Source organism: Alexandromys fortis, unplaced genomic scaffold (genome assembly GCF_014885135.2).
Source record: "Alexandromys fortis isolate MF-2015 unplaced genomic scaffold, M_Fortis_MF-2015_v1.1 scaffold_29, whole genome shotgun sequence".
NCBI lineage: Eukaryota > Metazoa > Chordata > Mammalia > Rodentia > Cricetidae > Alexandromys > Alexandromys fortis.
The window spans coordinates 1,273,918-1,285,784 of record NW_026067891.1 but is presented as its reverse complement, the minus strand read 5'-3'; the positions used below and the strand labels follow the sequence as shown (position 1 = coordinate 1,285,784).

The following is an 11,867-nucleotide window of genomic DNA, read 5'->3' as shown; positions in this document are numbered from 1 at the left end:
TTTTTTTTTTTTTTTTTTTTTTTTTTTTTTTTTTTTTTTTTTTTTTTTTTTTTTTTTTTGAGACAGAGTTTCTCTGTGGAACAGCCCTACTAGCTGTCCTGGCACTAGCAGACCAGGCTGGCCTTGAACTCACATTGATCCTGCTGCCTCACATTCCAGTGCTGGGTTTAAAAGGTCAGTGCCACCACTGCCTGGCTTTTTTGATCTGTGAGCCCTAAACTGACTCAGAATTTCTTATCTTTGCGATTACAGAGGAGTCCTTCCATGCTTTGCCGTAGGTCTTGTAAGGTTTTGTTTTACAAGTGGACCCCAGTGTTGAGTGTGAGGCATGGATTCACTTTTTGCTCCATTGTTTCTGTCCTGGTGTTTGAAGCCCGGTGTGCTAGGCTTGAGCTCTGCTCAGCTCCGTCCTCAGCCTGCAGATCTTCCCAGCTCCGTGTTTCAATGTCTGAGATGCCCAGTTTGCATTTCTGGGCTCTGGTGTCTATGGCTCTGTTGCCTCTGGAGGTTTCAAGCTCAGCCTCTTGCAGTGGTTTGGTGGCACACTTCAGTTTCGGGTAGGGTGTACGTCCCATGCTACTGCCTTCCTTTTCTCTTTCGTCTGGATATTTTTTGATTATTTCATATCAATGTACTTAATTCCAGGGGGAAAAATGAAACCAAATAAAACTACTCACCATTGGTCTGTTTTTTCTTTTTCTTTCTTCCTTTCTTTCTTTCTTTCTTTCTTTCTTTCTTTCTTTCTTTCTTTCTTTCCTTCCTTCCTTCCTTCCTTCCTTCCTTCCTTCCTTCTTTCTTTCTTTTGGTTTTTTGAGACAGGGTTTCTCTGTAGCTTTAGAGCCTGTCCTGGAACTAGCCCCTGTAGACCAGGCTGGCCTCGAACTCACAGAGATCCGCCCGCCTCTGCCTCCCAAGTGCTGGGATTAAAGGCATGCACCATCACCGCCCGGCTGCCATTGTAATTTTCATGTGGGTCACGTTAAATGGATATCCTACCATTCAAGTGCACGTGTCTTTAGGGAGGGGTCTCCTTGAGAGGGTAAAAGGCAACATAAAGTATTGACACCTCCATCTCCCCCCAGTATTTCAGACTGTGATCTTTGGAAACAGAGTCAGTCACACACATGAACAAGTCAAAATGAGGGAGGCAGAGTGGTCCTGATTCAACAAGAACGGTGTCCTTATGGAAAAGGGAATTTTGGACAGGGTCATGTGCACATTGAGAACCTCGTGTAAAGATGAAGGCAGGGATGGGTGACCATCTGCAAACATCAGCAATCCCTTGCCGAGAGGTGAGGACTGCACTCTCCCGTGAGGACACACACCTTATGACCAGACTTCTGTCCTTAAAAGCTGATGGCTGGCCAGGTTTGCTTCTTGAAAGCACTTGGTTTGTGGTGTTCCTTACTGTGGCCATGGCCAACTAAATAGGCCCCTGGAGGGGAGACTCAGGCTCATGCGAGCAGCCCAGTCAAGATCAACGGCGGCATGTGTGTGCTTCCTTGTCTCTGACCCCACACAGGCCCACCCAAGCCTGTTGCTTGCCTGCCTCTGGAGCTGGCTGAGAAGAGGCATGGATGCCAGGGTACTGGAGGTGTGACTTCACTCTCGATGGGTGGCCAAACCCGTTGAGGTCAAAGCTAGTGAATGAGTCATCTGTCCAGTGCGGTCAGTGAGTCAGGCAGGGCCTGCTCAAGGCCCGGGGTGCCATCACATTCGTTTCCCCCTTTCTCCTGGAACCCAGAAGCTTCTAGAAGCAGCCTCTGCAAGTTATCATCCCTGACAAATGAACAGCAAAATGGCGCCAACACCCCACCCTTGCGCCACACCTTCTGTGTGGTCCAGAAGATAAGGACAGAAGTCTTAGCAGGCAGAGCGAGCACGTGGGGTGCATCTTTGGGAAGAAAGCTCACTGGTCTCTCTTGGCCGTGACTCCCTCTTCTAGGCACGTGGCAGTGGTAAGGGTCCCTACCCTGTGGGTTCGTGTTACGGTCATAGCAAGGTGTGAATATAAGCTCCGGGCAGAGGGCCAGCTTCCCAGCAACGCCCCCGGGCCGACAGGTAGTTATTAATAAGAGCTGCTTCCAAATAAGTTCCCCACAAAGGGAAACGTGGGACACTGGGACTCACTATTCCCACGTTTTCAGCGATGATTCTTTGCATACCTAGAAAAGTCTTCCTTCCCCGGGGAGACTTTGGAATAGGCAAAGTGTGACCTCCTTTGCCCCCGGTGATGTTAATTACTGTTTCCTGATTATGAAGAGGAAATTATATCTCCACTTATACTCTGTTAAAAGGAAGGGAAAACAGGAGAGAGCTGTCACCTCTCCCACAGCATCCGTTCCCTCAGCCAGCTTATAGCAGGGTGTGACTGCAGGCTATGGTTGACAGGCTATGTCTTTGGGTCAGGGAAAGGTCCCACTACCTCTGCCCCTCTGCTGGTGCTGGGCTGCTGCATGTGTTTGCTCAACAAACTGTGCTTTGAGCTTTTGATTGGGGACCAGGAAGAGTAAGGACCCATGGTCAAGCATGCAGGTGGGAGGAGGGGCAGATGGTCCTCGGAGGAGAGTGCTCCCACGGCAAAGCTGTAGGGGTTACTATTCCAGACACAAGCGCATCTCTAGGCAGTGGTCCCATGGGTGATGACTGCTCCCAGATTACAGGGGAGGAAAAGAGGAGGCTCCCAGGAGGACATGGCGATTAGTGGAGCCACCTGCCAAGTGTGCTTCCATCCTATATTCATATAGAGCTTTTCGATCTGATACTAACCACTCCTCTGACTTCCTTCCAGGCTGAGGCCCCACTGCAAGGCTCCTCAGTTGCCCCACAGGCAATGAGCCCCTGAAGTTCACCCGTGTGTTAACGAGTTCATAGCCTTCTCTGATATCTGTGGCTGAGTGATGACACACTTTAATTCTTTTCCATGGTAAGCCTTATTATTTGTTTTCTTGGACCTGAATGTTTCAGACCCTAATAGCCACCTGGCTAAGTCACACGCAGATCAGAAAGGAAGTTGCTAGCAGTTGTTACCATGCCCATTAACTAGGCCAGGCCTCTGCCTAAGTCACACTCTGAGAACTGCTCAGATATGACAAGTGAATCTCCACACACTGAAACAGAAGATGAAAGCAAGCGTCGCTCTCTGAGGCATCCCGGGGGAGAGCTTATAAATAGCCACAGAAGAACAAAAGTCCAAGTCAACTGAAAACGTTCCTGGGCCTTCCGGCCATGTGCCCATGTCAGGGGCTGGCCGACTTTTCCCTTGATGGAGTGTTTTGTGAGCCAGCCAGGTTCTCCAGAGAGAGGCAGGGTTAGGGCTGGTTCTGGGGCTGGCCTGTGTCATACGCTGTCTCTCTGCTGTTGAATCTCCCTACAGAACACTGACTGCTCCCATTTGATGGGCAGCGTCAGAGAAGTAATACAATTTGTCCAACACAAAGCCAGAGAACTGGGCTCCTGGCCCAGGCTGTCAGACTTGAACTTGGTGGTAACAATAACGCCATCGCCCTCCATACGATTTCCTTTTAATGCTTTTGACTTTCATTTTGTTATCTTGCTTTCGAAAGTGACCCATTTGAGTAAAAAGCCACTATTCTGTCTCTATTTCTAAGGGAGAAGACACAAGGGGATCCAGCCAGCCTCTTGAGATAAGCAGTGTTAAGCCGAACACATAGTTGGCACTACGCTGACTCCAGTGAGGATGTTCTGAACACGGTGTGACTTTGGACAAGTTGCTTAACCTCTCTGGGCTTCATTTCTCTTAAGTGAGGGGGCTGAATGACACAGCACACCAGGCCTGATCAGAGAGCTGTGTGCAGTGATTGCACAATAGAGGCTGGCTCCGTCCTCGTGCCTGGGTGTGCAGGGTGACGGATTACCCTTGCCAATCCATAGGGTGGGCCAATGCAGAAGAAAGGTACCAGGGACAGGAGGTGCTGCGTTAAAAGAGCTACGCAGGTTCAGACTCTATCCAGGGCTGCTGCAGGGATCTCTGAGGAAAGCTCCAGGCCATCTGGGAGCCAGGGGCTTCAGTCAGCATGGCCGACATGGAGCTTGCAGAAACTGCATCCTCAGGAGAGGGAGGTGGGCACGGCCACATGCCAGATCTGCATTGATAGCTCCCAGCTGTGTGACCCTGGGCATGCCCCTCCTCTGAGCTTAGCGACCTCCCCTTTACGGGACTGTGGCTGAGACCAGGGGGCGACACCTGTTTATCACCTGGCACTAAAGAAAGCTTAGCCTTCACCAGGATTCTTAACGATGCTCTGCTATGTCACAGACTGAGGACCTACTATGTGCTGGGCATCAGTTACCACAGAGGAGAAAAGAATGACCCGGCCCTGCAGTCAGCAAGTGCGCAGTCCAGCGGCCTAAGACAGGGGTGAATTGGCTTCCTCACCCGGAGTATTCCAGAGCCTGGGAGGAGGAGGGGGAGAGGGAGGGAGGAAGCGAGGTGTCTCCATCTGCTTAGACAGCCCCTTTGCTGTGAGAGAAGAGTATTGGGGAGCTCAGAAGACCAGGACAGACAGAGCAGTGTGACCAAAGCTGTGGGGGTAGAAAAGGCCTAGAACATCTGAGGAACACAAGCTCACTGAGTTTTCTTAGAACCCAAGAGCAAAATCAAATCAAGTGGGAGCCAGCCAGAAGGTCAAAGAGATGGGGAGACCCATGCTGGAGGGCTTTTTTTTTGGGGGGGGGAACTGGAGTCACGGAATGTTATGAGCAAGAAGAATCTTGTAGCTTAGATTTAAAATGTCCCCCCAAAAGCTCATGTGTTGAAGGCTTGGCCCCCACTGCAACAGTGTTCAGGGAGAAACTTTGGGGAAGTGACACCCATCTTTTCAGTGGATGTGATGGTGTGCTCAGAGTGTGAAGGCCTAGAGGCAGAGGGGGAACTAGAAGAGGGAACGGAAGGGAGTGGGTCCTTGTGGTCCCTTTTGTCTTCTTTGCTTCTAAGCCTCTCCACTCTGCTTTGAACTCCGCATTCTTCCTCACCACAGGCCCACTGTGATGGTGCCCAGCAACCATGGGCTGCCCCTGCATCCTCTCTCTAAATTGTTTATCTCAGGCATTATATGACAAGGATAGGATGCAGACTGACGCGGGAGACAAAGGGAAAGAGGGAAGGGCATTGTGGGATATCGCCCCTCCCCTGGGAACAATTCTACAGGGTCCCGCCAGGTCTTTCTCTCATTTAATTTAATTCTGGATGGACAGTATTCCCAGTTTATAAATATGGAAACTGGGGCTCACTAATAGTAAGCCACCTGCCCAACATTACAGAGGAGACAGTGAGCAGGGAACCCTGTTCGTCCATAGTGGAAGCTTCTCCCCTTTTCCTCCTCTGACCCTCAAGACAGATCCAAAATGAACTCAGAAAGGTTCATAGGCCGAGGCCGACCCTGTGCTAAGTGTCCGTCTGCACAGGGCCCAGATAGAAACCGAGGCTTTTCTCCACAGTCCCAGGGAGGTTAAGTGACTGTTGGCACTCAGAAGATGGTGTGGGGGGGGGAGGGCAGGCTGAGTCTTTTGGCTGCTTCCCTGCTTCCTACCACCCCACACCACCCCTAGAGTTGTTCCTAAGCACACCTGGAACAGGGAAGTGCTCAGGCCAGTGGGGGCCAGCCTTTCCCCGAGTTCACACCTACTGTTCACACCTACTGACTCATCCTGCTCTGGGCTCAGAGCAGCTAGCTGAGCCCACAGTGCCAGCCGCTCACCCTTCCAACTCAGCAGAAGCCTCTCTGGCTCTACCCCTGTCACCAGGGTGTTTATTCTCACTGCCTGGACTGAGACCTTGGGTGGCTGTACCTTCGGTAACTCTTTCTGAACAAGTGGACCATAGGCCAAGTCCCTTGCGGTCCAGGAGAGCACCTTCTCTCAGCTGGAGCTCCAACCAATCAATGCTTCTAGGTGTCTCTCAAGGCCCACCTGGTGTGACCCGCTGAGGTTCTGATGCCAGATTCTGAAACACACAGTCCAGGGGTCTCATGATACAAGGATCACTGCTGGGAAGGGGAAAAACTGAGTTGATGACTCAGAGGAGGGGAAAGGTCTGGGTGTCCTGCTCCTCCCGCTTCACAAGGGAATGTCACCAAGCCATGCTGCATGGTACCCATTGTACAGATACTGCCTTGAAGACTCGGCAGAAAAGAGAACGGCCGGCTCGCTATCCGTCAGCAGGCGGCTGGGTTCCAGCCTGCTCTTGATGCTCCTTCCAGGGAGAGAAGAGAGCGGAACTCCACAGAGACCATCAGATATTTGACTTCAGTGCCAGACCATGCCACTGGATTTGTATAAAAAGCTCTTTTTGAAAAGTTTGGGAAGAGAAAGATATAATGAATGGCCTTGCGATAAATAAATAAATAAATAAATAAATGGAAAAAATGAAGTTGGTATGCAGTTTGAAAATGCAGCAGCTGTAACATTTTATGATTCAACACAAAAAATATGTTGAGGTCCTCAGCTGAATAAGTAGAAGAAACAAATCATTTTTTTTTCTTTCTGTCGCTGAGATGCAGGGAGGGTGGTGTTATCCGAAGCCTTCTTTGCTATCCTTTTAGATCAATGCTCAAAGGAAGGTAAACCGCCCTTCAAAAATGAAGTACCCCGAATTTACAAAGAATCTAGGCAGAACGCAAGAGATAGGGGAAGCCAAAGCAGGCGTTGCAGGGCAACGACACTTGGTGGCCGGTAAAACACCTCCCCTAATAGAGAGGAAGAAACCGCAGAATGTTCCTGACCTGGCACCCCTGCAGAGTGGTGCAATGTTTATGTTTATGTATCTAACTCCGTTGTGTCGCGGTTGGGGCTCACGGCCCAAGTTTGGAGGAAGGACACAGACATCACTGGGGTCTTCCCAGGTGCCAAGGTACAGGTTTTGGCAATGCTCCTAAGGAGCCTTGGGATTGGAATAGGAATTCAGCCTCTCTGGAGTACCAGGACCTGGGTGTGACGGGTAGAGTTTGGCCCGCGTAGCGGATTCCAGGCCCCCAGCCCTGGATCGCTAGCGCGCCCAGCTTCAGTTCAACAGAAATGAAGAGCCAGGCATGGTGGTGCTTGTCGTTCATCTCAGCACTGGCGAGGCAAGGGGTAGAAGGATCTCTGTGAGTTCAGTGCCAGCCAGGGCTACACAGCAAGGCCCTGTCTGAAAACAAACAAAACAAAGTAAAAACAAAAGTGGTGTGTGTGTGTGTGTGTGTGTGTGTGTGTACACGCTCGCGCGTGCGTGTGTGGAAGGGGTGGGGGAGCCCAACCTCTGGTGCCACGCAACAACGTGCTTGGAGGTTACTGGGTGGCGCTGTCGAGCACTGCCTAGGTCCCTCCAAAAAGCCAAACTTGGGCTCCACACCCGATTTTGCGACCCTCCTCCTTGACTCCAAGTTCTCTAGTGATCACCGCGGCAGGGATAACATTCTGGTAGGGGACAGACTGAAAGTACTTTCCCTTGTTTGGCGTAAAACATTTTAAAGTGACACTAGAGAAGGACGTCTCGACTCTCGCCATTTGTCCTCGGTAAAGCCACAGGGTTTACCGAGTTGGTCATCTCTCTCCACCCATTCCCCTTTCCCGCTCCGCTCGCCCGGGCCACTACCCCAACAGCGGGGAACAGGACCAGTTGAGACCGTGGTCCCAACAGTGCCCCTACGCTCTCGTCGGAGACTCCGGGAGGGGAGCCGGGCAGGTGTCCGCGGGCACGTCCTCATGCCGCGCGTCCTGGCCACCCGGGCTGGCAACGCGCCGGGGTCCTGCCTGCGGGCTCGGTGGACAGCAGGGTGGGGGCCGGGCTGTGAGCCAGCGCTCAAAGCCGACCCGCTCCCAGGCGGATGACGTCTTTGCCTTTGGCTTCGGCGGCGCCAAGCCCGGCAGGGCGGGTGACGTCACCAACATGTCACGTGACCGCCATTCAAACAAACAAACCGTTCCCCCCCCCACCTCCCGCGCCGCGCCCAGGACCGCCCCCGAGAAGCCAGATAAAACCGCGCTCCCAGGGCTGAGCGCGCAGCGAAGGACTGGCGGGCGCGACGCGCAGTGAAACTAGACTAAGAGCAGCGAGCACTTAGGGACTTAGGGTCGCAGTATACCGCGCCTGATCGACAAACTGTTTTTGGAGGACCGCGAGACGGGCACGCTGGGGTCGCTAGGGCTGACAATGGTGATGGAGGTGGGCATCCTGGACGCCGGGGGGCTGCGCGCGCTGCTACGAGAGCGCGCCGCTCAGTGCCTGCTTCTGGACTGCCGCTCCTTCTTCGCCTTCAACGCCGGCCACATCGCGGGATCGGTGAACGTGCGCTTCAGTACCATCGTGCGGCGCCGCGCCAAAGGCGCCATGGGCCTGGAGCATATAGTGCCCAACGCCGAGCTGCGCGGCCGCCTGCTGGCCGGCGCCTACCACGCAGTTGTGCTGCTGGATGAGCGCAGCGTCGCCCTGGACGGCGCCAAGCGCGACAGCACTCTGGCCCTGGCCGCGGGCGCGCTCTGTCGAGAAGCGCGCACCACTCAAGTCTTCTTCCTCCAAGGTACGCGCTCGCTCTGGCAGGACCTCTGCCTTCAGCTAGGGAAGGGACGTCCCACCTGGAGTGCCTGTGTTCAGTCTCCACTGGCTTTGTTTGGCTCCAGGAACAAAGACTTCCCTGAGCCTTCCTGTAAACTCGCAGCCCCCGGTGGATGGGTGACTTGTCTCCAGGTACTGTGTCGGTGATGCTAATGGGAAAATGTGTGTCTTTGTATTCTCAGGAGGATATGAAGCGTTTTCGGCTTCCTGCCCGGAGCTGTGCAGCAAACAGCCCACCCCCACGGGGCTCAGCCTCCCCCTGAGTACTAGTGTCCCTGACAGCGCAGAATCCGGATGCAGCTCCTGTAGCACCCCTCTCTACGATCAGGTTAGTAAGAGTCCGGGTCTATGCGGGGAGTTGCAAGGGGTGGCGGAGCTGGCAGAGGTCTGGAAGGGCTGTGCCAGGGAGAATACAGAGAGCGGCTGGAGCTCTATTTATACTTGAGGGGACACAGGGAATCTTTATTACACAGTAAAGCGATTGGATGGAGCTGCGTCTCCCAGCTGCTGGCATATAAGAGCTTGTTGACTTTGTCCAAGCCAATGGACTTTATTCTTTATTATTATTTTAATATTTCGGCAACAGTGCTGAGGTCACCAGGGTCTGAAACTCCCTTTTTCAGTAGGGAGTTTTTGTGGGCGTGGGAACTGGTGTTGATTCTGAACAAGCTTGATGAATGCTGGACTGTTTTGCATTCCAGGGGGGCCCAGTGGAGATCCTGTCCTTCCTGTACCTGGGCAGTGCCTATCATGCTTCCCGGAAGGACATGCTTGATGCCTTGGGCATCACTGCCTTGATCAACGTCTCGGCCAACTGTCCTAACCACTTTGAGGGTCACTACCAGTACAAGAGCATTCCTGTGGAGGACAACCACAAAGCGGACATCAGCTCCTGGTTCAACGAGGCAATCGACTTCATAGGTAAATGAAGGTGTCTGGGACCTTCTGCCTTGTGTCCCCACTGTGGCCACTGAGTCCAGCCTCCTGGTTGATGGCTTGAATGGTTCTCACCTGAGCCGTCTTCCTCACATAGCAGCCAAGTGAGGCTCAGATAACTGACCTGACTGACTTGCCCAGGATTATAAGTGGAAATACCCTGTCTGGGTTTAAAATTCCTTGCCCTGCTTTGCAGAGTGCACACCTGGAGTTCACATGCTAGCACGAGGCTGACCCTAGCCATCTCTGGACAGGTCCCACGTGACATTTCTGATGGGCTTGGGCTGGTCTCCTGAGTTTTTTTTGAGTAACCCATACTTTATTTTCCAGACTCCGTCAAGGACGCCGGGGGCAGAGTATTCGTCCATTGCCAGGCCGGCATCTCCCGGTCAGCCACCATCTGCCTTGCTTACCTCATGAGGACTAACCGAGTGAAGCTGGACGAGGCCTTTGAGTTTGTGAAGCAGAGGCGGAGTATCATCTCTCCCAACTTCAGCTTCATGGGCCAGCTGCTGCAGTTTGAGTCCCAGGTGCTGGCCCCGCACTGCTCAGCTGAAGCCGCGAGTCCTGCCATGGCTGTCCTTGACCGGGGCACCTCCACCACCACTGTCTTCAACTTCCCTGTCTCCATCCCCGTGCACCCCACGAACAGTGCCCTGAGCTACCTTCAGAGCCCCATCACGACCTCTCCCAGTTGCTGAAGGGCCAGGGGAGACGTGGATATTCAAGTGCCACCGGGACGCCACTCCTCCCATGGGAGGAGCGATGCAATAACTCTGGGAGAGGCTCACGCGAGCTGGCCCTTATTTATTTGCCCCCCCACCCCTTCCCCTCCCGAGTTCCACTGAGTTCCTAAGCAGTCATAATAATGACTTGACCGCAAGACATTTATTTGCTGAACTCTGCACGTTCGGGACCATTATATTGTGGGTACAGCAAGTCCCTCAGACAAAGCAGGGCAGAAGAGAAAGGACTCCAAGGCCAGTTTCTTCACTTGCCCCGTTTTTTTCTAGAAACTTCATGCTTGACATACCTACCAGTATTAACCATTCCCGACGACATACATGTATGAGAATTTTACCTTATTTATTTTTTGTGTAGGTGGTCTGCCTTCACAAATGTCAGTGTCTACTCATAGGAGAACCAAATACCTCAATTTTTGTGTTTGCGTACTGTGCTATCTTGTAAATAGACCCAGGGTAGGTTTGGTTTCAGCGCTGGTGGACAAAGCCAGGGTTGGTTTGTAGTTTTTGGTTGTCAACAGTTGTATGTTTGCTGATTATTTATGACCTGAAGTAATATATTTCTTCTTCTAAGAAGACATTTTGTTACTATGATGACCTTTTTTTATACAACAGAATAAATTATGACGTTTCTATTGAGCTCTTGACGCTTTCTTTCTTTGGCAACCCCACTCCTGAGCGAGTGTAGTAGGGATGCATTGGGTCAGCACTGCCAGGCTGTATGGAGTCTGATCCTGTACCTCTTGGGTGACCCATGGCTTCCACGAAATGGCGAGGTTGCCAGGGAGGCATGCAGGTGAAGCGTATGGATTAATAGGGGAGCTCCAGTGTCTCCAGAACTATTTGCCTGAATTACCTTTTGCCATTATTAACGTCCTCTCTGGGATTCACGGACAGGATCTCCCTCCCTGAGCAATTTGCAGAAGCTCTATTGCAAAGCATGGGATTAGCCTCCCTCAGAGAGACGCCCGGTGCTGTGCTGATGAAGACATGAGGCTCTGAGTAGCTGAGCAGCTGGAGCAGGGTATTAGATACTGGGTTTTGTTTTCTAATCCTATGACCTTTGAACTTTGCCATTTCTCTGTATCATATAGTCAGCTTGCCTTGGACAAGGCTTTTATGTCTTTAAAAATACTGCATCAAGTGGAAAAAAAAAGAATTCAAGTACTATATGCATGTATAGGGAAGAAGTCACACGCACTTCCCCTGCTAGTTTTTGCAGGGTGTGCGCACCAACCTCTGCACAGAAACAGCATTTTTTCGCAACTGTCTCCTTCAGGTCACTTGCCTCTCTACGTAACTGTGTTGAAGACATAGGGAATTGCATCAGCCTTGCTGCAGGGCAGGACTCTGGGTTTTCACTCCTGCCAAGCAGGCTAAGGCTGAAAGGGTATAATCGACTACCAAGCCATAATCCCTTCTGCAATTGTCAAATGAAATAACAGCAGGTCCCCTGGGTTCCTGGCCCCGGGGTGCCCACTTTTCTGCCACTTGTTTGTGGACTAAGTGCTGTGTGAAGTTCAAGGATTGACTGGTGCCAGGATGCTCACACAACCCCATTGTTTAAGGCTTGGCCCAGAGCTTGCCTTTGACCTTTCCCGACCTGCCACTGGGCATCCGGGTCTGAAGATCCA

At 52.1% G+C, this 11,867-nt stretch overlaps 1 protein-coding gene and 1 long non-coding RNA gene across 2 annotated transcripts; both read left to right on the top strand.

Annotated features, from left to right (window-relative positions):
* Positions 1-1,616: 1,616 nt before the first annotated feature.
* On the top strand, positions 1,617-6,327 carry LOC126497312 (uncharacterized). Its single transcript, XR_007590580.1, has 3 exons — positions 1,617-1,958; positions 2,792-2,926; positions 3,612-6,327. It is a non-coding gene; the product is annotated as an uncharacterized lncRNA (long non-coding RNA).
* A 1,663-nt stretch (positions 6,328-7,990) lies between these two features.
* Positions 7,991-10,872, top strand: Dusp1 (dual specificity phosphatase 1). The gene is made up of 4 exons (XM_050136406.1): positions 7,991-8,519; positions 8,737-8,882; positions 9,256-9,475; positions 9,821-10,872. Exons 1-4 carry the CDS (start codon positions 8,153-8,155, stop codon positions 10,189-10,191), a joined length of 1,104 nt encoding a protein of 367 aa, XP_049992363.1. The 5' UTR covers positions 7,991-8,152; the 3' UTR covers positions 10,192-10,872.
* The last annotated feature ends 995 nt before the right edge of the window (positions 10,873-11,867 follow it).